The 22,075-nt window shown below is 54.2% G+C and overlaps 1 protein-coding gene across 1 annotated transcript in view; it reads right to left on the bottom strand.

Moving 5' to 3' along the window:
• PLXNA2 (plexin A2) overlaps positions 1 to 22,075 on the bottom strand; it is a 213,599-nt gene that overhangs the window by 19,439 nt on the left and 172,085 nt on the right. Inside the window, exons 13-22 of the mRNA XM_079761625.1 lie at positions 20,695 to 20,846; positions 14,618 to 14,735; positions 12,474 to 12,610; positions 11,140 to 11,307; positions 10,915 to 11,008; positions 6,283 to 6,522; positions 5,177 to 5,320; positions 4,637 to 4,871; positions 2,506 to 2,648; positions 1,437 to 1,705 (exon numbers count right to left, since the gene is read on the bottom strand). Of these exons, the coding sequence (XP_079617751.1) occupies positions 1,437 to 1,705; positions 2,506 to 2,648; positions 4,637 to 4,871; positions 5,177 to 5,320; positions 6,283 to 6,522; positions 10,915 to 11,008; positions 11,140 to 11,307; positions 12,474 to 12,610; positions 14,618 to 14,735; positions 20,695 to 20,846 (1,700 nt within the window). The remainder of the gene's footprint in view (positions 1 to 1,436; positions 1,706 to 2,505; positions 2,649 to 4,636; positions 4,872 to 5,176; positions 5,321 to 6,282; positions 6,523 to 10,914; positions 11,009 to 11,139; positions 11,308 to 12,473; positions 12,611 to 14,617; positions 14,736 to 20,694; positions 20,847 to 22,075) is intronic.

The following is a 22,075-nucleotide window of genomic DNA, read 5'->3' as shown; positions in this document are numbered from 1 at the left end:
GAATACCACCTGGTATCTTGCCAGGGGGGGTCACTGGGGTCAGGTGGGGTCTGGATCCCAGCCCCTCCGGTAGAGAGCAGTGTGTGTGTTTCACTGACAGGGGATCTGCTTCTGCAAGCGTCACCCGTCCCCACCCCCATCCTGGGCTGCAGGTCTGGGGGCTTGGGAAGGAACAAAGTAGCTGTGACAGGTCCTCAGCAATGGGGACGTGGAGGGGCATTTTAACTCCCTGCACGTGGTGCAAATTATACCCTCTGGTTGCAGTAAATCCCAGGCATTTGCCAGGCTGCTCAGCGATCGGGGCCTGGGAGCGAGTGCCGATGCGGGAGAAATTGCAGCTCTCTCCCTGGCCCCTCCCAGCACCCTCTCCTGCATTGTGCCTGAGATTAGCTCTAATTTAAAGACAACGGTTCTTAATGAGAGTTGCTAATGCTCAGATTGGCAGGATAGGGGCCCAGTCGTCATAGAACAAAGCCATTCTTTCTCCCTTCCTTGCTCGCAGGAGGCTGAAGGGAAGGCAGCGACATAGGCCTGGTGCATTCCAAAGCTGTGCTCTGCTTCCCAGAGCTCCAGAAGGTGAGCTCTAGGGATGGGCCCCAGGGTCTCCAGCCCGCTCCTCTGCCAGGAGAATTGGCAACCGGGGAGGGGGCATGTGGTGGATGCTGGTGATGCAGATCCCAGACGCTGGGCCCGGGAGGCACAGGCCACACCAAAGCTCTAGCCTGCTGCTGTCCAGTAGGGCCTTCTGCTGGATGGAAATGCTCTCCTTCTGCTCTGTCCAAGAGTGGCCGGTATGTGGTGACACTGGTGGAATGCGGCTAGCGCAGTGGTCGGCAAACTCATTAGTCAACAGAGCCCAAATATCAACAGTACAACGATTGAAATTTCTTTTGAGAGCCAAATTTTTTAAAGTTAAACTTCTTCTAACGCCACTTCGTCAAAATAGACTCGCCCAGGCCGTGGTAATTTGTGGAAGAGCCACACTCAAGGGGCCAAAGAGCCGCATGTGGCTCGTGAGCCGCAGTTTGCCGACCACAGGGTTAGTGTAATGGAAGGGCTGAATCATACATTTTGTTTCATGGTAATTGTCACAAGTGGCTACCATGTTGGACAGCACAGGTCTAGACACACCGAGAGGGACAGGTGCTCTCAGTGTCATCTTATCCCGAGGAAACTAAACGGCAGAGGCCATGTCACTGGCCCACGTGTACACAGCCAAGTAGGTGGTGGAGCTGGAGTTCAAGCCCAGATCCGAGCCAAGGCCTGTGCTTCTCCATCAGGTTTAGCGGCTGCAGACACCCCACAGTGCCTGGGAGATGCATTCTGTTCTGTGGATGTGCGGACACAGGTCTATGGGACCTGCTCTCATGGGACCTGCTCTCACGGGCGGGGTCCCTGGTCATACCCGCCGCCCTCCCGGCCTGGCCTCAGCTCACCTCCGGAGCAGCAGCTTGGGGTGGTTCTTGTTCTCCAGGTTCTTATCGATGAGGTCGGAGAGCAGCTGCTTGAGCACGTCGGTGGCGTACTCCAGGCGGCCCTGCAGGCCGGTCATGATGAGCGAGGCCACGTTGCCACGGTCGCGCATGGAGAAGCTGCGCTGCAGCTCCAGGGTGCGGATGAAGGTCAGCAGGAAGACCTTGTTGTTGATGAGCTGGGCGAAGAGCTTCAGCGCCTTCTCCACATGCTGCTGCCCGTTGCCCTGCACCTGGGTGGGCGGGGCGGGGACACCCTCAGAGGACAGCTCCTCGCCGCCTGGCCCGGCTCCCCCTGAGGGTCTTCACCCCACCCATGAGGATGCAGGCATGGCCGGTCTCTGAAGCCCACAGTCTGCTCGGACCTTCTCCTGGGTTGGGGGGGGGGGGTTGGGCTCCAGGCAGGGCCCTGGGTGCAGATGCCATCCATCTGATTCTCCCAAGGATATGATAGGAGACACCCCACAAAATCTGCTCTGTTTACTGGTCTCCCCTTCATCTCTCTCCTGATTTATCATCTTCAGTAAGACAAACCAACAAACAAACACACAAACCTCACAGAATCCTACATCTTTCCCTAAGCCACCTTAAATCCATTGGAAAATGAGGCAGAATTGTAGTTAGTTAATTCAGTTATTCATTTAAAAATGACAAACAATGAGCCTTGCCCTGGAATCACCCCAGAGCCTGGGTGCCCCCCTGGCCATGATCTCCCTGATTGGAAATGTGCCTGTTGGGGTGATGCTGTTACCAGCTGTTTCCCCTCCTCACTTTTCTCTGCCTGGCCCCATCGGCCTGTCCTAGGACACCCAGGTGCTGCGTCCCTACTGTGTGACTGGGCCAGGGAGGCGGGTGTTTCTTGAGCTGCCTGGCCCCATCGGCCTGTCCTAGGACACCCAGGTGCTGCGACCCTACTGTGTGACTGGGCCAGGGAGGCGGGTGTTTCTTGAGCTGCCTGGCCCCATCGGCCTGTCCTAGGACACCCAGGTGCTGCGTCCCTACTGTGTGACTGGGCCAGGGAGGCGGGTGTTACCTCCAGCTCCCGCAGGACAGGATGGTCCTCGATGCCAGGGAACAGGACGCGCATGGCATAGGTACGATAGTCCAGGTAGGGGATTCCTGAGCGGTCCAGGTCGCTGGTCAGCTCAATGATGTCTGTCTGGAGTTCAGCAAAAGCTACGGAAGGGCAGCAAGAGACAGGGAGGCTCAGGACGGGAACCCCAGCCGAAAGGGGAAAGTGGGAGAAGTTTGTGAAGAAGGAGGGGAGCTGGGGGTACAGACAGGGAGGGTTATAGGGGTACATCTCCAGAGGGGGTAGATTCTCTCCAGGCTGCCTTTCATAGGTGGTGGGAATATGGCTGATTTCTATGTTATTTCCTTTTCTGTGCTTATCTGTAATTGTGAATTTTCTTTGTCCGTATGACAAGAAAAAGGAAGAACGCCATGACCTGTCATGCAGGTGCTACAGGTGCTGAAAGCAGGTAAGTGGCCAAGCAATGACCAAAACAGGAAGCTCTGATCCCCTTTTCAAGCAAGAGAATAAATCAAGATGCAAAAGCTCGGGGGACAATAAAAATCGAAACCGCCATGAGATAGTGTGGCTATTAAAAAAAATGGCAAATAACAAATGTTGGCAAGGATGTGGAAATATTGGAACCGTCACATATTGCTGGTGGGAATGCAAATAGGTGCTGTCACTTTCGCAAACAATTAGGCAGTTCCTTAAAAAATTAAACATAGAATTACCATGCGACCCAGCAATTCTGCTCCTAGGTATCTACCCAAAAGAACTGAAAGCAGGAATTTGAACAGATACTCGTACACTCATGTTCACTGCAGCATTATTCACAATATTGGGGTGGAAATAACCCAAAATGTGGAAGACGAATGGAGAAGAAAAATGTGGTCTATAGAGCCAGTGGAATATCATTCAGCCTTAAAGAGGAATGATAGTTTGACAGTACATCATGGACAGATCATGAAGACATTAGGCTAAGTGAAATAAGCCAGGGACAAAAGGACAAGTACCATATGATTCCACTTATGTGAGGTCCCTAGAGTTGTCGATCTCAGGGGACAGAAAGTAGAATGGCAGCTGCCAAGGGCTGAGCAGATGGGGTTATTGCTTAGTGAATACAGTGTTTGAGTTGGGATTGAGAGAGTTCTGGAGATGGATGGTGGTGATGGCTGCACAACGTGAACGTACTTAATGCCATGGAATGGGAGGCGGGGAGAGCCCTGGGGTGTAGAGACAGTGAGGGTTAAAATGGTAAAGTTTATGCTATGTGTATTTTCACACACACACTCATATACATGAGAAACGGAGAACCAAACCAAACCCAGCCTGGGGGCACCCTGGCCATTAGGGCCTCAGCCGACAGGGAAGCACCCCCTTGGTGGCAGGCCTGTCTCCTGGTACCCTCCTCTCCCCTCCTCCCCAGCCCTGGCACCGGGAGGAGCCCTTGACCACCTTTGCTCAGCCCGGCTCTCCCCTCTCATCCAGCAGAGGGCTTGTTTCTGATCCTGACGTTTGCAGCAGCAGAAGAAATGTTTTGATTCCTAATGGAAATGTTTACCCAGTGAGCTCACTGGGTCCTCAGCCCCCAGGGACGCCAGGAACATTCACCGCCTCGCGGCTGTGGTTGCGTGGGAGACCGGAGATGGGAAAACACACACTCTCCACTCCCACACACGTCCATGGCCAAGGACACCAGCAAGCGCGGCTTCAGAGCCCTCAGCCGGCTGCTCGGAGGAAAAATAAACCCTGGAGTGGGAGGCAGGTGAGATGCTCCTGGCGTTCCTGCTGCTGCCCCTTCTACATGCCCAGGGCCTCCCGCAAAGGGGGCCAGGCGCTCCCACATGGGGGCTCTGGAGGCTGAGATTCTGATGGAGGGAGACTGAGGCCCGGAGAGGGAGATGAAGGCAGCCAGACTGAGGCCCGCGTCAGGGCACAGGGGACACAACAATGCGACCAGGCCTGGGCCTCACTGTGGGCACTCACAGGACGTCTCTGGTCCCGAGGGCACAGGAAGCAGAGGTCAAAGCGGAGCACAATGGCTGGGGTGGGGAGGATGGAAGTGAAGATGAGCGCTGTGGGTAAGAGGGAGGTAGGAAGTTCGCTAAAGACAGAGGGGTCCAGGCTGCGCCGAAGTGCCTCCACACACCTTCCTTACACTCCAGGGCCACACGGGACTCCAGGTTGTCCATCTGCATCTGGAGCCTCTTCAGCGTGAGGTCGTTTTCTCGAGACTTCCGCTTGTAGGCGATGAGGACGATGATGACGATGATGAGGAGGAGGCTGCCGCCCGCCGCGATGCTGACGATGGCTGGCAGGGTCAGCAAGCTGTCTGAGACGACGCTCACCGAGCCCGGAGAGAACACCATCCCGCCCACGTGAACCTGCGCATTGCACACACACAGACGCTGTAGGGCCCTGGCATGCCACCGGGTCCTCGTCGTTTCAGAAAGGACACGGGAGGCCACACCCGCACAGTGCAGTCCGTATTCAAAACAACATCCTGCTGATTATCTAGCCCCCCCGCCCCCCGTTCTTGGGTTCTCAACTGCTACCCATTTCCCGTTTGAATGCAGGATGTGGAGAGGGATACGGACTAGGAGGAAGAGAGAGCCTTTGTTATGGCCGAGCGATCACATATGCACGGTGAAGAGGGGGGGACATAATATGAAGAAGAGGGAGCACTCACCATGACCTTGTGCTGCCCCGTGAGGTTGGGGGGCTCGCAGAGGAGCTGCGTCTCGGACACGGTGACGGCGCACGGGGTCTCTCCAATCAGCACCGTGTAATTGAGTTTGGCGCCTCCAGAGGCAGGAGGGCAGAGGTTTTTGCCCTGTAGATAACAGTCAGCGTCATAGGGATAATTGACACAGGCGCTCAGAAGTTAATTGCCTTTTTTCAAAAGAAAGGTGAAGGGGCTAGATGAAGGAGGGAAGGGCAGCAGTGCGAAGACCAGTGGGTGACTCCACGGTAAGTTTTGGGAGAGGACCTCAAACAGCCACAATTTAGAGACAAAGAGAGAAAGCGGACGGAGGAGAGGAAGGAGGAGGAAGAGAGTAGGAGAGAGAGGAAAGGGAGACAGAACACTACACAAGTGAAAAATTTGGGGGAGGACACCTCGGGTATCAGTGGAAGTGGGGGACTAACAAAACTCTTGTCCCAGGGACGTGACCTCCTGAAATATGTGCGCAGGTTACAGTGGCCACAACAGCGGCCAAGAAAGGCAATGGTTACTTTCAACTCACGGCAGCCCTTTCGGGCCCCAAAGCTCACGAGAACGAGCAGCAATATCTGCAGGGGTCCTCAAACTTTTTAAACAGGGGGCCAGTTCACTGTCCCTCAGACCGTTGGAGGGCCGGACTATAGTTTAAAAAAAAACTATGAACAAATTCCTATGCACACTGCACATATCTTATTTTGAAGTAAAAAAACAAAATGGCAAAAACACCCGCATGTGGCCCGCGGGCCGTAGTTTGAGGACGCCTGATCTAAAGTGTTTCTCGGGAATCCCAGGTGCAAGATACAGGGTGGGGCAAAGGTGGGCTGACAGGTGTTGGTATGGAAAAGAATAGGATAATAATCAATAACACAGGAATAAATTCTGTGCTCCGCATACTCACAACTGTAAAGCTACATTGCCCCACCCTGTGTATCGCCCGCTAGGCCAATACCTACAAACAAGCTCCCTTTACAGGGAGAGGCCAGCTTTGTGAGTCTGTCCCGTGTAGAAAAGAGAACGTAAAAGGCAAGGAGAGAGGATGCTCTCTACCCTCCCCGCCCTCCCCACGTTCCTACCTTCAGAATGATGGGGGATCCTGGCTTCTGATTCAAGACTCCAGTGGGGCTGAGTAGTTCGAAGGTTGGGTTGGGGTAGTAGATGAACTTGGTGTCATTGTAAATGAGCAAGGACTGGACATTGTTAAAGACAAAGCCAAACTCGTCTGGCCGTTCCACAGTGTCCAGGCCGGGCCGGTAGTCCGTGGTCAGGGAGGGTGCCAGGCAGGTGAGGGTGGTGTTGTTCACAACTTTACACACCTACGAGGCCCAGAGAGCAGCATTCAAATGCCTATCGAGCGACCGGGGGTCTGTGGGGCCCCTCCCACCCGCTGCTTGCTTTGGCTATTGCTTATCTTCATTAGCTAATGAACCCCTTGAGGAAAAGGGCTGTGAAACTAATTTTGAGGGGTTGCATTTTAATCTTATTCATTCATTTATTCACCAACATCACTTGAGCGCCTCCTTTGTGGCAGGTGCTGGCTAGGAGTTGGGGCTACCTGGCGAATAGTCACAGTCTACAGGGGGAGACGAACGATTCAAGCATGATATAGTCCTGGCAGAGGACTGGGAACACAGGAGGGGCACGAATGGATATGAGGAAGGTCCTGGTGGGGTGGTACCAGGTACAGGCAACTGCTGGTGTGTGGCCATGAGCATGTGTGTGAGTGACAATGGCTCACGGAAGCTCCCCCTGGGAAGAAATGAATGAAATTTAATCTGAAGAATGAGTGGGACTTACCTAGACAAGGAGAGGGAAGGAGAGGGGAACAAATTGTAGCAAAAGCCCAGGATGAGAACATAGAAGTTTAAGGAAAACGTGGGATGCAGTGCTGGATGTGAGTGTAAGTAGGGAGGGGAACTGGGGGGAGCAGGACATAGTGTGAGATAAGCACTTTGCCAGCACATAGTAGGTGTTCAGTTAATGTTTACTGACTACATTGATTCATGAAAATGAGTCTTCAGCTCTTTAAATGTTCTACGTAGAATCTCTTTCTTTTCCAACCAAGTCCTCTAACTTCGAGGGAATGTAACCTTGGTATTGATACGGAGTTCGCAATGTCCTTTCTTTATTGGTGGACTCCGGTCTCCCAAATAAAATCCTAGCTGGGCTGACCCCTCCTTAGCATGATATGTGTCATGCTCTCCTCTGGGTTAGAACTGGGGTTGCCCGAGGCCACAGCTGGAATGAAGAAACCACTACAGGACCCACGTGGGGCTTGGGAAGAAACCTGGACTCCTAGCTCCCAGCTCAGTTTCGGTTTTGGGAGCCACGGTGTCCCAGCAACAGCCAAGGGCATCCGTGAGAACTCGGCCTGCTCAAGTACACACTGTCCTGGCAGGTCCGCACATGTGTGTCTGGCCAACATACACTTACATGGACTTCATGCTCAGAAAACAAGGCCGTGTGTGAAATTGCAAAAAGGCTGCCACTGGCACAGAGATGAGGTCAGAGCTCCAAGGCCAAGCCTTAACCCTCTGCTCCCAGAGGCCATTTGCGTCTCAATCAACAGCTCACCGAGGGGAGGGCTTCCTGCCATCTTGGAGGTCAGTCCCCATTCCCACCCTTTTCAGCTCACACTTCAGCAGCCCTTAGAAGCCCAAAGTCCCTTTCACGTTCCAGCTGGGGACACTGGCGGGAGGAAAATGGGGGTGCAGTCAAAGGGCAGAGTTGAGCCAGGGAGACTGAAACCCCAGGCTTTGCAGGCAGACACGCAGCCAGGGTGCCTCTCTTCCCTCCCCACCCCACCCCACCCCACCTTCTTCCCTGCTCTTTCCAGTTCCCCAGACTGGGCTCCTCCAGGAACAAGCAGATCACTCCCAAACAAGCGGCCTCTGTTTGCTTCCTGCCCCGTGCTGCATCGGCATTTTGTTTGCCAAACATTCCTTGGGGTTTTGCGGCCTTGGCTTTGGCCCTTCTCACTGGGGGCTGCTTCATGGCCCAAAGGCAAGGAGAGGCCCAGGCTGGGCTGAGGGGCCAAGCGCTTCTCTCCCACCAACCTGAGAAGAAGGCCCAGGGCAGAGTTCCCGGGCTTCCCACTGTGGAGCAGGCCCTCCCGCTCCGTCTGCCTCCTGCACACCCCAGGCGGGTCACTGCTGAAGCTGAGGGCCCCGGCACAGGCTTCTCTTCAGCGGCTTCCCCGGGACTGGGCGTCTGCCTTGGAGGCCGACCTTGTCAGGCACATCCTCCCTCTCCCAAATTCCCTCTGTGCCGTGTGAGCCGTGCCTTTTACTGTCTGTGTCTGATGCTCTCACATCTGGGGCCTCGCTGACTCTGGAGGGGCTGCCCCTCCTCAGACTCGCCAATCCCTAGGGACCATCAACAGCGTGCTGCCTGCTAGAGCGTGCTTTCTAATGCAGACGGCCAATCAGAGCCCACACCCCAACCCCCTCCTTTCACACTGTGGGCAACTACCCACCTTCCCTAACTCTACCAGGGCTGGGCACCAGACAGTAGGGCCCCTCTGCCCCGAAGCCCATTGAAATGATCCAAACTGGCCCTAAACCTGCCTGCCTTGCCTTGCTAGTTCCTTCCTGTGGAAACCAAAATAAAGGCTCTCACACCAGTTTTCTTTTCTCCTTCTGCCTCCTAACCTACTCTGCGGCTTCCTCTCCCCACCCCCCACACCCCCTGGCATGCTCCCCCTTTTCTTGGGATCTGTATTTTGTTGTTGTTTGTTAATCCTCAGCTGAGGATATTTTTCCATTGATTTTCAGAGAGAGTGGAAGGGAAGGGGAGAGACAGAGAGAGAAACATTGATGTGAGGGAGACACATCGATTGCACGCACCAAGACCAAGGCTGGGGATTGATTGAGCCTGCAACCGAGGTACATGTCCTTGACTGAATCGAACCCGGGACCCTTCAGTCCATGGGCTGACTCTCTATCCACTGAGCCAAACCGGCCAGGGCGGGATCTGTGAGTATTAATAAACTATCCAATGGCAATCATCTCCTGGTCTGTTGGCCTTGTCATACCTGAATAATAAAATCTAAATTTTAAAAATGCACCTAATTTGGGGGGAGTTTTATTTTTCCTGAGTGTGAACGCGCCATTCCATTCCCATTCCTACCCCGCACGCTCCTCCCTTCCACGTAGGCCCCGGAGTTGGACAGATGGAGGTGGTCTGTGAGCTCCTGGGGGCAGTGGTCTCAGTCTGGAAGTGGAGCTGGGGCACAGATTCTTTACCCAGGGGCCACACGCTACACCTCCGATAAGGAAACATGTGCTCCTCTAGCCCCAAAAGCTGGGATCCTGGTGTGTAGAAGGTTGCACAAGGTGTCCCCACGCCTGGCATGATGGAATGCCAAGTACAGGAGCATCTCTTGTGATCTAGTTATAAAGAAGTTCAGTGGTTGAGCATCGACCTATGAACCAGAAGACCAGGGTTCGATTCCTTGTCAGGGCACATGCCCCGATTGCCGGCTTCATCCCCAGTGGGGGGTGTGCAGGAGGTAGCTGATCAATGATTCTCTCTCATCATTGATGTTTCTATCGCTCTCTCCCTCTCCTTTCCTGTCTGAAATCAATAAAAATATATTTTTAAAAAAAAGAGTCCAGATATTTGGGATCTAGCTTGGCCCTGCCACCAGTCATCTGCATGGTTGGGGGCAAGTCATTATTCCTTTCTGGCCTCAGTTTCCTCAGCTGTACAATGAGGGGGTGGCCCCAGATGTCCCCCAAGAGCCTCCAGATCTAGCCTTCTAGCATCCTGTCATTTAGTGCATTTCTGTCTCCTAAGGGAGCCCCAAGCACTCCGGGAATGTGTCAGAGATAAAGGTAGACATAGAGCCATCCTCCCCATCTGCATCTCAGCCTCGTCAATCCCCCGAAGGTCGAAGCAGTAATGATAGCAATTCATTTGAAAAATCATGGCCATAATTCATAGTGCCGGCATCTCCTGGACTATAATTATAAATACAATAACGTTTCAGAAAATATTGGCCAGGAAGAGCCACTCGAACAAACTAAAATATTTATAACATATCAGACATGCTGCCCTTATGATAGAAAACTTCTTTAAAATCACAAAAATCCATAATGAAAGAAATTGAATTACGTGGCTCTGCTCAGAGGAGTAAAGTAAAATGTTCAACCTGATCATCTTAGCGACCGGGATGGGATTATTCGTATGCAGTGCCTAACATAAGTCAAGTGCCAACCTCGTGAGGGCCAATGGCTGCAGGTGACCAATCTGCACGCGAGTCTTATCACCATATGAAGTGATGGGGGGTGGAGGATCAGAGAGGTTAGATGACTTGACCATGGTTGTTCAGCTAACCAATGGCAGTGCCCTGCTTCTGATCCAGAAGAACCTGAATCTGGAGTCAGAATTTCTTCCCCCTCTCACAACACTGCTGCTTATCAGGCCTCAGAGTGAGCATGTCATACAGCAGGAGCTCTTTTGTGCTGCATCTTAAGCTCAGAAGGCACTAGGTCGATACACTCATTATATCACCTTCTGACAAGAAATGACTATGCCGTAATTATAACAATCATTGTCAGGCTCAGGCGTTTGGGGACATGATCCCAGGCTCAGTCTTGAGCCACCTAAGTTCAGACGCTCCAGTGCCCAGCACAGAGCTCATCACATTACGAAACACTGATACATGTCCTGTTTGCTAAGGGCCAGGCGGACCAGTGGTTACTCACATTGACAGATTCTTTGCCGTTAAACTTGACTCGGATCCTTGGCTCCTGAATGACATCCAGGTTGGAGCCTGTGATGGTCAGGGGTGTGTGGCCACTGGGGACAAGCAGAGGCCAGGTTAGGTAAAAGTTCAAATTGCCTCCACCTCACCCCTGGGTCCTCTCACAAGCCATACTTGGGCTGAGGGGCTGATGCCACGTGGTGCATTCCTCCACGCCGGGCCTCACCTGGCGATGCTCCACTCCGGCTCGATGCTCTGCACCTGGGGGTCCCCTATGTACTCAAACTTCAGGCTGTTATTCACACGGGCTCGGTCAACACTCACGAAGACAGGAACACAGCTCTGTCCGTTGGACGATGGGGGTGAGACACACACGATCTCATTCATTGACCGCCTGATGGGGAGACAGCAGGAGGGTTGTGAAGAAAGGCAGGGGCAATAGGGGTGCCCTCTGCTGGAAAAGGGGCTTGCCTCGGCCAGGACATGTCCTTGGTCGTATGTACTGTATACTACGGAACACCCTTCCCTTGTCAGTATCCTCTTTCCCTGAGATCCAACTCTGGTTCCATTAGGAGGGAGCAGCTGGAGAAGGTGATTAGAGAATGTGAGGCAGGGGCTGGGTTTCACGGGCTGCACTTTCTTTTCTGGATTTTTCTAGAAAATGACTATTTAACTGATGCTTAGAATCTAGTCAGTCAGTTAATAAATATTCATTGAGCCCAGCCGGCATGGCTCAGTGGTTGAGTGTCGACCTATAAACCAGGAGGTCACAGTTCGATTCCTGGTCAGGGCACATGCCCGGGTTGCAGGCTCGATCCCCAGTGTGGGGCGTGCAGGAGGCAGCCGATCAATGATTCTCATCTCATCATTGATGTTGCTATCTCTCTCTCCTTCTTCCTTCCTCTCTGAAATAAATAAAAATATTTAAAAATAAATAAATATTCATTGAGCATCTACTATGCAATAAAGTGAACTTGCAGTTCTTGCCCTTAGGCAGTTTATGGTCCAAGGAGGAGATTATCCAATACTGGGCAAGCTGGGTTATCATGCATGGATTCTTTAAGAATTCTCTCAGGATTCTCTACACCTCCATTCAATGTGTTTGACAAATAGTAGGTGTTCAATTTTTTAGGCCTAAGAGATGCCAGAGGGTGAGTCTGGCTTGCTGAGGGCTGAGGCCATGCAGTGTCCATGTTTCTCAAGTGACCATAGTGGGGACCTAATGAATGTGTGGCTGATGGCGACTGGACAGCTCCTGGGGGCCTTTCTCATCAGCAGCTCAGGGCTCTCACGTCTCATTCTTTTTAGAAGTATCTAGCCCTGTGATACAGGAGGTGTGAACGGACTAGTGCTATGTGACCAGAATGGTGTTTGGGTCAAGGATGCAGCACACAGCATGGAGGTAGGCAGGCCTATGTGTGAACATGCACAGGAACATGTGTACACATGTGTGAACATGTGTGCATATGTGCAACATGCACAGGAACATGTGTGCATATGTGTGAACATGCACAGGTCACACAAGGACAGTCTCCCAGTGCTCCTTGGAGTCCATCTCACCCATAGAACTCGCAGGTCTGGTTGCCCAGGTACACAGCCACGCTGCTCCCAGCTCCAAGATAACGGCCCGTGATGGTCACCATGGTGCCTCCGGACTCTGGGCCGCGGATGGGGTTGAGGGACTGCACAGAAGGGTTCTTTGGGAGGAAGCAGAGACATGATCACAGCTCAGGTTTTGTGCAAAGGGACAGACACAGGCTAGACTTAAGGACAGAAGGAGGGACCATGTCCATGCTTAGAGTGGAGGTACTATTCCTGCCCTTTTGAGTCCCACACACTCTCTCCACCCACCCTGGAGCTGAGACGCTTTCTAAGAGGCTCCGGGCATGTCCAGGGAAGACAGAAAGGTCACACTTTGGAATTAATTACCTCCCCAGGGAGTCTCATGCCCATAACATTGATGGGAAGGCAGAGGTGACACTGACTAATCTATCAATTAGTTTACAAATTGAGAGCCAATTTGAAAATGCTTCTCTATCTCGAACCTGTACTGATTTTTTTGGCACAAAATCGATAGGGCTGAATAAAGCATCCCTGCCTGGATCGGGCCACTCTGAGGCTAAAGTCCTTCATTAAGGGCCACGCACGTCCGTCCACGCCTCCCTAAGCATGTGAAGGACACGGCAGTGCCCCTGGTGCAGAGGGCTGTAAGGGAATGCTAGACATGGCTTCCCCGTCCTGCACCAGGAGGATGGATGGCCCATCGTTGGCTGGGCTTTTTAGTAAGCTCATTAAGTTGTAAAATTAAGCCTGAAGCTTAGAAGAAATGTCTTCAGGCAGCCGACCTGAATCAGAAAGGATTTGCTTCTGCCTCTGCAGAGGGCAGCGGAGCAGAGTGGAAAGTGCATTTAACTGAGCAACTACACAGACATGGACTAGTCCCCATTAGCCACTCACTAGCAATGAGCCCTGCAGCAAGGCTCTGGATCACCTTGCGCTTTTATTTGCTCCTCTGTGGAGAGGAGGGTGGGCTAAAGCCTCTCTACTCTGGCATTCCGCTCCTCCCTGCTCTGGCCTTCCGCAGTTCTCTCTGCATCCGGTGTTTCTGCGTTTGCCTCTCACAGAAGACCCTGTCTGAGGATGGGGTAGGCTGGAGGCAGACAGTCTGAGGTTCTCTCCAGCTCGAGAGACAAGAGTACAAGAAAAAGGTGCAGACGCCAGGACAGGAAGGCAGAGACTGGAGAACAGACAACACGCAGTAAAAATGCTGCAGAGAACAGCATCTTGTGGTTTAGGGATTTTTCAAAACTCTCAGCAAGGCTAGTTGGACCCCACCTGCTGGTGCTGATACTTCTTAATGAAGCCAGGCAGGTAAGTGTCAGAAAAGGGACTTGAGGGCCCCGGAGGCAGATTATTGATTCAGTAGGCACCTCAAAGGAGGCCTGTGTGGTTTTCCGACCTGTTGCCTGAGCACGGAGAGATGGTTTCAGGTGTGAATGTGTGCTTACTTGCGTGTAACCACACCAACACACAGAGCAGCTCACTTGTACACCCCACGCCCGTGATCCCGCACAAAGACACGGCCCTGCAGGATTTCAAGGGCCCCTGCTAAATTCCTACCTACAATATCCTTGGCAGAAAACAAAGCTGGTGGTGAATCTAGACCACTGACCTAGACTCTCGATTCCAATAATTACAGGCTGTTGTTGTTCCTTGTGATTAAGCCCCTATCCCAGTGGTCGGCAACTCATTAGTCAACAGAGCGGCAAACCTTGGCTCGAGAGCCGCATGTGGCTCCCGAGCCGCAGTTTGCCGACCACTGAATTCTAGACCTTTCTAATTGGGCCCTCCAGGCGCTCCGGCCTCATTAGGCTGAATTAGGCGTGAAGGTACTACATTGGCAGGGAAGGGGGCCACCCCTCCCTAGCCTGGGAGGTGCTTTCTAAGATCCGAATTCTAAGAAAGGCCTGCTTTGGCCACGTGTAGAACTCTGACCTTTGGCTCTGGGGGACTCCTGTCTTCACAGACTCCTTAGTCACACACCCACCCCACCCGGAAAGACAGGCTTGCAAAGCGAGGCCCCAAGTTCCCTTTTCTGGTCTCTTGGCGGTGGTGCCTGCCTTGGGAGGAGGTGTGTGGAGAAGTCCGGGAGGAAGTGTGCCCTTGCTGGGAGCCTGCAGCCCTGCACGAAACCCCATACTCACCACAAAGGTGTACTGCTGATGGGACTTGGTCATGAACTCTGGTTTGCACTCGCCAATGCACAGGCGCACGGGCCCAGACGTGGTCCCCACGAGGGCGTGGCCCATCTCACAGACGATCCTGAGAAGAAAGCGTACCTTCCCGTGAGAAGCCGGGCAAGAGCTGGCATCCCTGGCCCTGCTGCTCACTGTCACAATGAAGGACTCCTCACCGCCTCCCAACAGCGCCCAACAAACCAAGACTCAGCTCGCTCACCCGTCTGAGCTGTGTGACCTTGAGGAAACGGCTTTCCCTCTCTGGGCTTTAGTCTCTCATCTGTGCAGTGAGAGGCTGGATGAAATCATCTCTAAAGCCCCGTGTGTCTCCAAAATGCCCAATTCTCTGAACAAGCGTGTGGTACCCAGTGCCTAGGGCAGTGCCTGCCACTGGGTGGCTGCCCGCTATTTGTGAAATAAACCGAATGCCCAACAGAGAGGTTCTGCCCAATGGAGTGTTCTTTCCCATGTGACGAGCCAACACTGCCACTCTCCCTAAAAGAGGGAGGGAGGGAGGGCCTATTTGCCAAACTGATTCAATTGTGGTCTGCTTCCTGCAGTGAGTTTTCAAAAGAGGAGAGATAATCCGGGGAGATAGTGAGAGCCCAGAACAGGAGCCGGAGCACAGCGGGAGGAGTGGAGTCCTGTGGCGGCGGGCGAAGGGCTGGGAGGCAGATGAGTTCATTAGGACAGCGGCGGGCACTGGACTCCCACTTAATCAAGGGCTGAGCGCACGAAGCCGCTGGGGGAGGCAGGGACCCAGCCCTGGGGTTGGAAGACAGGTCTCCTGTTAACAGGAGAGAGAGAGCTGGAGAGGAGAGGGATGCAGCATTCTCTCTCATGAAGTGCAGATCGATACCCCCCGGTGATGACTTCCCTGGCGCCCGAGATAAGTCACAATGAGCACAACCAGAGACAGGTTGCCTTGGCCACAGATTAGAAATGGTGGGTGGCTGGAGGGATTGAAGAAATCGGGTTTTTTGGGGGAAACTCTTGCCTGGAATGGTAGACGTGGAGTGCATGGGAAAGGGCCCCACCAGGCTGAGCAAAAAGCAACCTGGGGACAGAGACAATGATTTTCCTTTCCTCCCAACCTCACGTTAAGAGTTCAGAGCAGCTGGGCACTCCTGGTAGGTTTGCTTAGTGGGGAGTCTGCAAAAGACACCCCCTCCCCCGCCCCCGCACTAATCCCCAGCATTATCCTGGCACGGTGGGGGAGATCCGAGTTTAACCCAGCGATGCTTATCTCAACCGCTTCTCTAGGAAGGAAGGTAACTAAACAGAGATTTCATTCCGATGCAATAAAACCTGCATTAAACAAATACACCGCATGCTCGCACACACGGCGGGCGCTGATCTCCATTTCCTTCATCACAGTTAATCCCAAATAAGCACTTCATTCCTGGCGAATATTTACTTAACATGCAATAACTGTCTGGCTACGTTTAGCATATTAGATTCAACAAGCAAGAACTGAATCACAGGGAAGGCTACTCTCCCGTCCCTTTCGCTAAGAATGAATACATTAATTATGAGCCCAGAGTAAAGATGCTAGTGATGATCAGTTAGTATTTTCCACGTAGCTGTCTCCTCAAACCCCATGAGCAGAGCATCGGAGAAGCCTAATTTATGGCACGGTGTGTGGTGACCTCAGTGCTGCTACCTGCATGGAGTGAACACGCTCAACCTGCCTCCTGGGCCCTAGCGCCTGCTGCTGTGTGGGGCCGGTCCCCCCTGCAGACCACACGCTGGGCTCTCAGGAGCTCCAGAGGCACAGAAGAGAAGGGGGCAGGTATGGCAGGTATGTCTCCTTCCCTCTCTTCTAATCAGGGCTTTCTTGTCCCTCACGCACCCCCGCCCCCCCTGCCCCGCCCCCCCCTGGACAATCTGTGCCTAAGTGATTCTCCAGAAGAAAAGGAGGAAGGAACCGTGGCAGGCTTGAAATCACGGCGAGAGAAAACATGAGAATATGTGAAGGTCACGGGCATATCTGTTCCTCCTCGGGCCACCCCAGGGCCTGTCTAGGAGAAGACAAAGCCTAGCCCGGCTTCAGCTGTGCCTGGAGGGCGTTTAGCAATGGGCCAGGACCTCTGGGCACTCTGCCTTTTCTAGAACATTTTTTTTATTTTTGCTCAGGGTTCATGTCCCAAAAGATACGCCTTACATGTCAAACACCTGGGAGAAAGGGGATGAATGGAGAGGGGCACTGTCCAGGTGTCCAAGGCTGAATGGCTGCAGTCGGATCTGAGTGCCCCGCCTAGAAAGGGGTGATGCGGGGGGGGGGGGGGGGGGAGGGGGTGTCAGGGGCTGGGAAGGGAGAGCCCGGAGCTGGACCGCTGCAGCTGACCCTCTCCCACCGGTGGAATGAGGTTTCTCTGCAGCGGGTGAGGGGAAGCGAGGCGGTGGGCTGCGAAAAGGGTCTGGGTCGGTAGGTCTAAGAAACAGGTGAGAGTGGGAAGGGTCATCATGAGGAATGTGGGTCAGGCCAAAGCAGATTCTGTGTCTTAATAGTACCAGGAGCTCCCCTGGACTGAGCTGTGACCGTGGCAGGCCCCGGGGAGGACAGGATCCCGTGTCCTCAGGCTCTCCTACCGGGAGAATCTGATGAGCTCCTTTTATAGACAATATCTCAGGCTCCGAGATGCCGGTGACTCACTGTAGCCACAGCTCTGGTAAGCCGCAGCGCCCTATTCAAATCCACGTCAGCCGCTCCAAAGCTCACACCTTTGGCCACTCCAGTCCACTGCCTCTAGGATTAATGGAAGGACCTGTGTGTCTGTTGGGAAGGGGACAGGGTAGGCATGGCAGCAATGCTGGGGTGGAGTTGAGATTGCTGTGGGAAGAGGGGTGGGGGAGGGAAGACCTGGCTGGGTTCCTAAGGCCCCGAGAGCTAACCACCTGGCCGTCGATGGCCACAGGCAGCGGTGTGCACCACTTCCTCCTTCGGGCCTTACCCGTGGGCCAAGTTCCTGTGGTTTGATTTCTGGAGGCCGCCGGCCTTCCCTGCCTCCTCCCAGTGTCCCTGGTGGCTCTAGGCTCCCTACGCACCATGAGGAGACAACAGATGGCCGTGTTTTCTCCTGATAAAGTGAAGAGCTGGACTAAATCGCTGTCCAATAGTTACTAAGCTCCAGCGTTCGAAGGCTTGACTCCTCCTGGTTGGCAGGGATCTCTGGAGACACATTAGTGCCACCAATGAGCTTTCTAATAGTGGGAGGAACGGGCCCCATGGGGCATACACTTCACTCCTTCTGCCATCCGAAGGACCACAGACGTGACTGTAGGGATCATCTAGTTCTACATGCCCATTTTCCAGATGAGACATTTGAGGAGCAGAGAGCAAAGCCACTTGTCCAAAGTCTCCTAGCTCATCAACAGCTGAACTCCTGGCCCCCTGCCAGTGCCCTCACGCCCACCCCTGACCACCTCCCTTAAATTGGCATAGGCGATGCTTTTCAGCCCAGCACTGTGCACCTAGGGTGGGGGGGGGGCACACATATCTAACATCCATCCAGCTGTGGCTGAGTTCACAGGTGCAGCAGATAGGAGGGAGGTGGTCTGAGGCCCGGAGCTGAGTGCCTATCGCACAGAGCCCCTGTCCCAGGACCGGCTCAGTTGCGGCCTCCACCTGCGTCCCACTGCCCGGAAAACGTCCTGTGGTGGGTCCTCCGGCCCTCGCAGTCCTGTGGGGTGCCGATCGCAGGACTAAGCGGGGCCCTTTAACCAACATTAACCTAATTGCTGAGTGATAGATGGCAGGCACCAGCATATGGTGAGCCATTACCGTGCCCGCTAATCCTGCCCGCACCCAGGACTCTGCACCGCGCACGGCCAGCCAAATCCATCTCTCGCAGACATCTGTAACGATTGTGCCTGCTGCTCCCTGCCCGGGATGGAGGCTTTAATGATGTTAACAAACTCGGAAACCTCGAGAGCAGTAATGAGGCTGGCACGGCTGGAAAGCAGGGCTGCATCCCGCCGAGGCGCCGGGCGTGCCCGCCCCTGCGGCCTGCCCTGTGCCCAGAGGCAGTGGTGGTGGTTTTCTAGGGCGACCACCAGCCTTGGCAGGGAGCCCTGGTCCATTCACCTCCCCAGGCTCCTTCCAGTTCCTACCAGGACTTTCTTCCCCGGGGCCCTGAGCGCGTGCAGAGCATTTGATTTCACGGAGAAAACTTCCTTACATTCGTAGGGCACGTTCCAGTCCCCGTGTTCTCATCTTAGTGAATTTTCCTCAAAACTCGTGCAGCAGGCATCATGGTTTCCATGAGGCCGGTGAAGGTCAGGAGCCTGGGCAGAGTGCTAAGGTCTCGGGGCTGGGCAGGGGAGCAGCCAGGACTCAGAACACCTCTGCATCCCCAACCCCATGGCACGTCCATGCCCAGCTGCCCAGGCTCTTCTCACCTCAAAGCCGTACCCCTCACTCACCCAAGCCCTCTCCTTTGGCGTCCTGTGGCATCTCCCCAAGTTGGAGACTTAGCTCATGTCTAGAGGCACAAGGCAGGGCCTGGACACCCGGGGGATTTGGGTCAGTGAGACCGAGGGGCTAGCCCAGCCTGGCAGGGCACTGGCCCCTGTAAAGCCCTTGACTGTGAGGATCTCTCAGGCCGGCCTGGCTCCTGCCCACAGCTGTCCCCTCCTCTCCTGGCTCAGACGTGCTACTAAGTCACGTCCCTTCCCCCTCCCTCCTCTTCCTGCAGACCCTGCCAGCCTTTCCCGACATGCTCTCCTCCCAGGGCTAAGGTTGCCAGTGAAGGATCCCACAGGAAGGAGCTGCAGGTTGAAGGATCAGGCTCCTTCTCCCCTGCTGGCAGGCGTCCCACCCAGCCTCAGAGTCTGGGAATTCACCCTCTCGCCCTGACCCAGCTCTGGGCCACCCTGGGGTCATGGCACCCGAACCTGGAAGCCGCATTGTGACGCATCATGAGATTTCCAGGCCACTCTCACCCCGGAGTCCACCCCGTCGCTCGTAAGGAAGGGAAGACTCCAGGGCCCGCTCTGCCTTGGCCACTGTGCTCTGAGCGAACGGGACGGATTTTCACTCCTCTCTTGCTTTGGAAAGTGACGATAACGATATGTACCTCACAGAGTCCGGACCAATGAAAAATGAGGTAATAGATGAGACTGTGCAAGTGCTGACAGAACAAGGTGATGTCACTTTTATGGTTGCTGATGCCACTTTTATGGTTGCTACTAAAGGCTGGTTCTGGGGGGTGGGGGTCAGAGGGAGGCCCTGAGGCTGCAGGGGGTAAAGCTTAGGGAGAGAAGCCCCACCCCCCAGCCGTGCTCTGGGTCAAGCTCCGAGAACCCCTGGCAGAGCTGTGTTCTCTGTGGAACGAGGGCGGCTTGACCAGACTTGATGTGACCAATGATGCAGAGTGATCTGGCTGCTCCCCGCCCTTTCTCCTTTGAAGGGGAGGCACCCCTCCTTGTACCCTCCTGCCCCAGCTTCATGCCCGCCTCCTGCCCACCAACTCCACAGTGGCCGCCACTGCCAAATGAACACCCCAAATTGGAACATATGTCACTCCTGGAGCCCCGATCGCCTGTCTGCTGCGACATGCCTATTTTCTAATTTCCAGCTGACATTTCCCTTAGTGAAATAAATGAATTTACTCCGGCGGAGGCCCTGCTCGGATTAAGCTGCTGTCAGAGCCCCATGAGCCAAACAAATGGTTGCCCACAGCCCACCTTGCGGAATGCATTCCAATGGGGTCTGGCGGGGAGGGGCCAGGGAGGAGGCGGAGCCTGGGCTGGCTGGGAACTGACTCAGTGATGCCAGTGGGCAGGGGAAACTGAAGGAGGGGCAGCATTGCACAGGGATCCCTGGTGCCAGAGGAGCCAGGAGAGAGAATGGACTATGGCCTTCTGAGACTGGAGGTGGGAAAGGACAGGGCCCTGGGTAGACTTCTGGCGGCAGGGTCCACGGGAGAAGGGAGATGGGAAATGACTCTTGGAAAAGCCCCAGAGAAAGGGGGGTGGAAGGGAGTCTCCGCCCACCCAGAAGCTCCCCTGGGAAGGGGCAGGCCAGAGCAGACCGGACTCACTGCTCAGCGATGATGTATTCCCCGGGCAGGGGTGTGCAGGGCACCCCAGCCACCTGCACGTGATGGGCGATCTCGGAGAAGTCCAGACCCAGGTTCACGCCGTGGATGGTCACTCGAGTCCCTCCTTCGGGTGGTCCAGACACTGTCAAAATCTGCGGGAGGGAAAGGGGATTAGCGAGCCTGCGGTCCACAGGAGTAGAGACGGCAGCATCCTTTGCCTTCCCGGGGGAGGCTCGGGGACTTCGATGGACATCCGGAACCTGGGTGAACAGAGAGTGTTTTCTCTATTTTGTAGCTTGTCTGGGATCCTGGCACCATATTTTTTTATACTCCTTCCTCGGGTCTTTAGGTCATTAACTCATTCATTCATCCAATTGTTAAAAAGAAACGAGAAAGTACTAGACTCGAGGAATAAAACCATCGTTTGAACCATGTCTCGAATTCACCAGTTGCCTGACTGTGCGAGTCATCTCTACCAGCCTCGCCCGGGGAGCTCCCGAGTACCAAACAGAGGGTGTTTAGGAGCATTCTCTACACCAAAGAGGCCTTGCAATTGTGAGGTGCAGCTATTGATTGCCACTCCTGTGTGCTCGACTCCGTGGGAATACAGTGATGAACGCACAGGAAATAGGCCCTCAAGGAACGTATGGGCGAGAGGAGACATGTAGGAGGCCACATACAATGCTGATGCCGGGCACTCATACAATGCGGAGGCCACAGACAATGCGGATTTGAGGCAAAGCTGGGGGATCCCAGAGGAGCCTGAAGTAAGGTAGCTGCAGAGGGATGACCAAAGATGGGAAGGGTGTTTTACATTGTTCTGGAAAACAAGTCCTGTGATGCACGCTACAGCCCCCCTGCCCCCATAATAATAATAACTTTAGGATTTCCCAAATTTTGCTGGCTTCCTGTTAGTAAGGATCATTTATGGATTCATTTCTTAATCCAGTCACCCAATGACGACTGTCTCATTTTGCTCTGGCCCAACAGGGAAGGGAACGGCAGAATCAGGCTCTCCCCAGGCGTAAACTTCTGTCCGGGGAGAGATCAGGCTCAGGCAGAACGCAGCTCTGAGCGATCCCACGGATGCCAGGGATACGGTCACACTGTGGTCCACAGTCATCGGAAGCTGAAGGACATCAGCCCAGAACCCGGTCCTAAGCAGGAACACGCACTTTCAGAACTGGAAGGGGACTCGGGTGTCTTAGTTTAAGATGCTCGTACAACCTATATGCACAGTTGGAAGAAAGTCCCCTCAGGGCTCTTTTCACGACCACAGGGAAGGCAAGGTGGGGAGAGAGGGAGGGGGTTGGTCGAGGCCAAGAGTCCACCAGACTCTCCCGGATGAGGCCGCTGGGCAGAGAGCTGCAGCCTTGGTCCC

Source organism: Cnephaeus nilssonii (genome assembly GCF_951640355.1).
Source record: "Cnephaeus nilssonii genome assembly, chromosome: 21".
Taxonomy (NCBI): domain Eukaryota; kingdom Metazoa; phylum Chordata; class Mammalia; order Chiroptera; family Vespertilionidae; genus Cnephaeus; species Cnephaeus nilssonii.
This window is presented reverse-complemented; position numbering and strand designations above follow the sequence as displayed.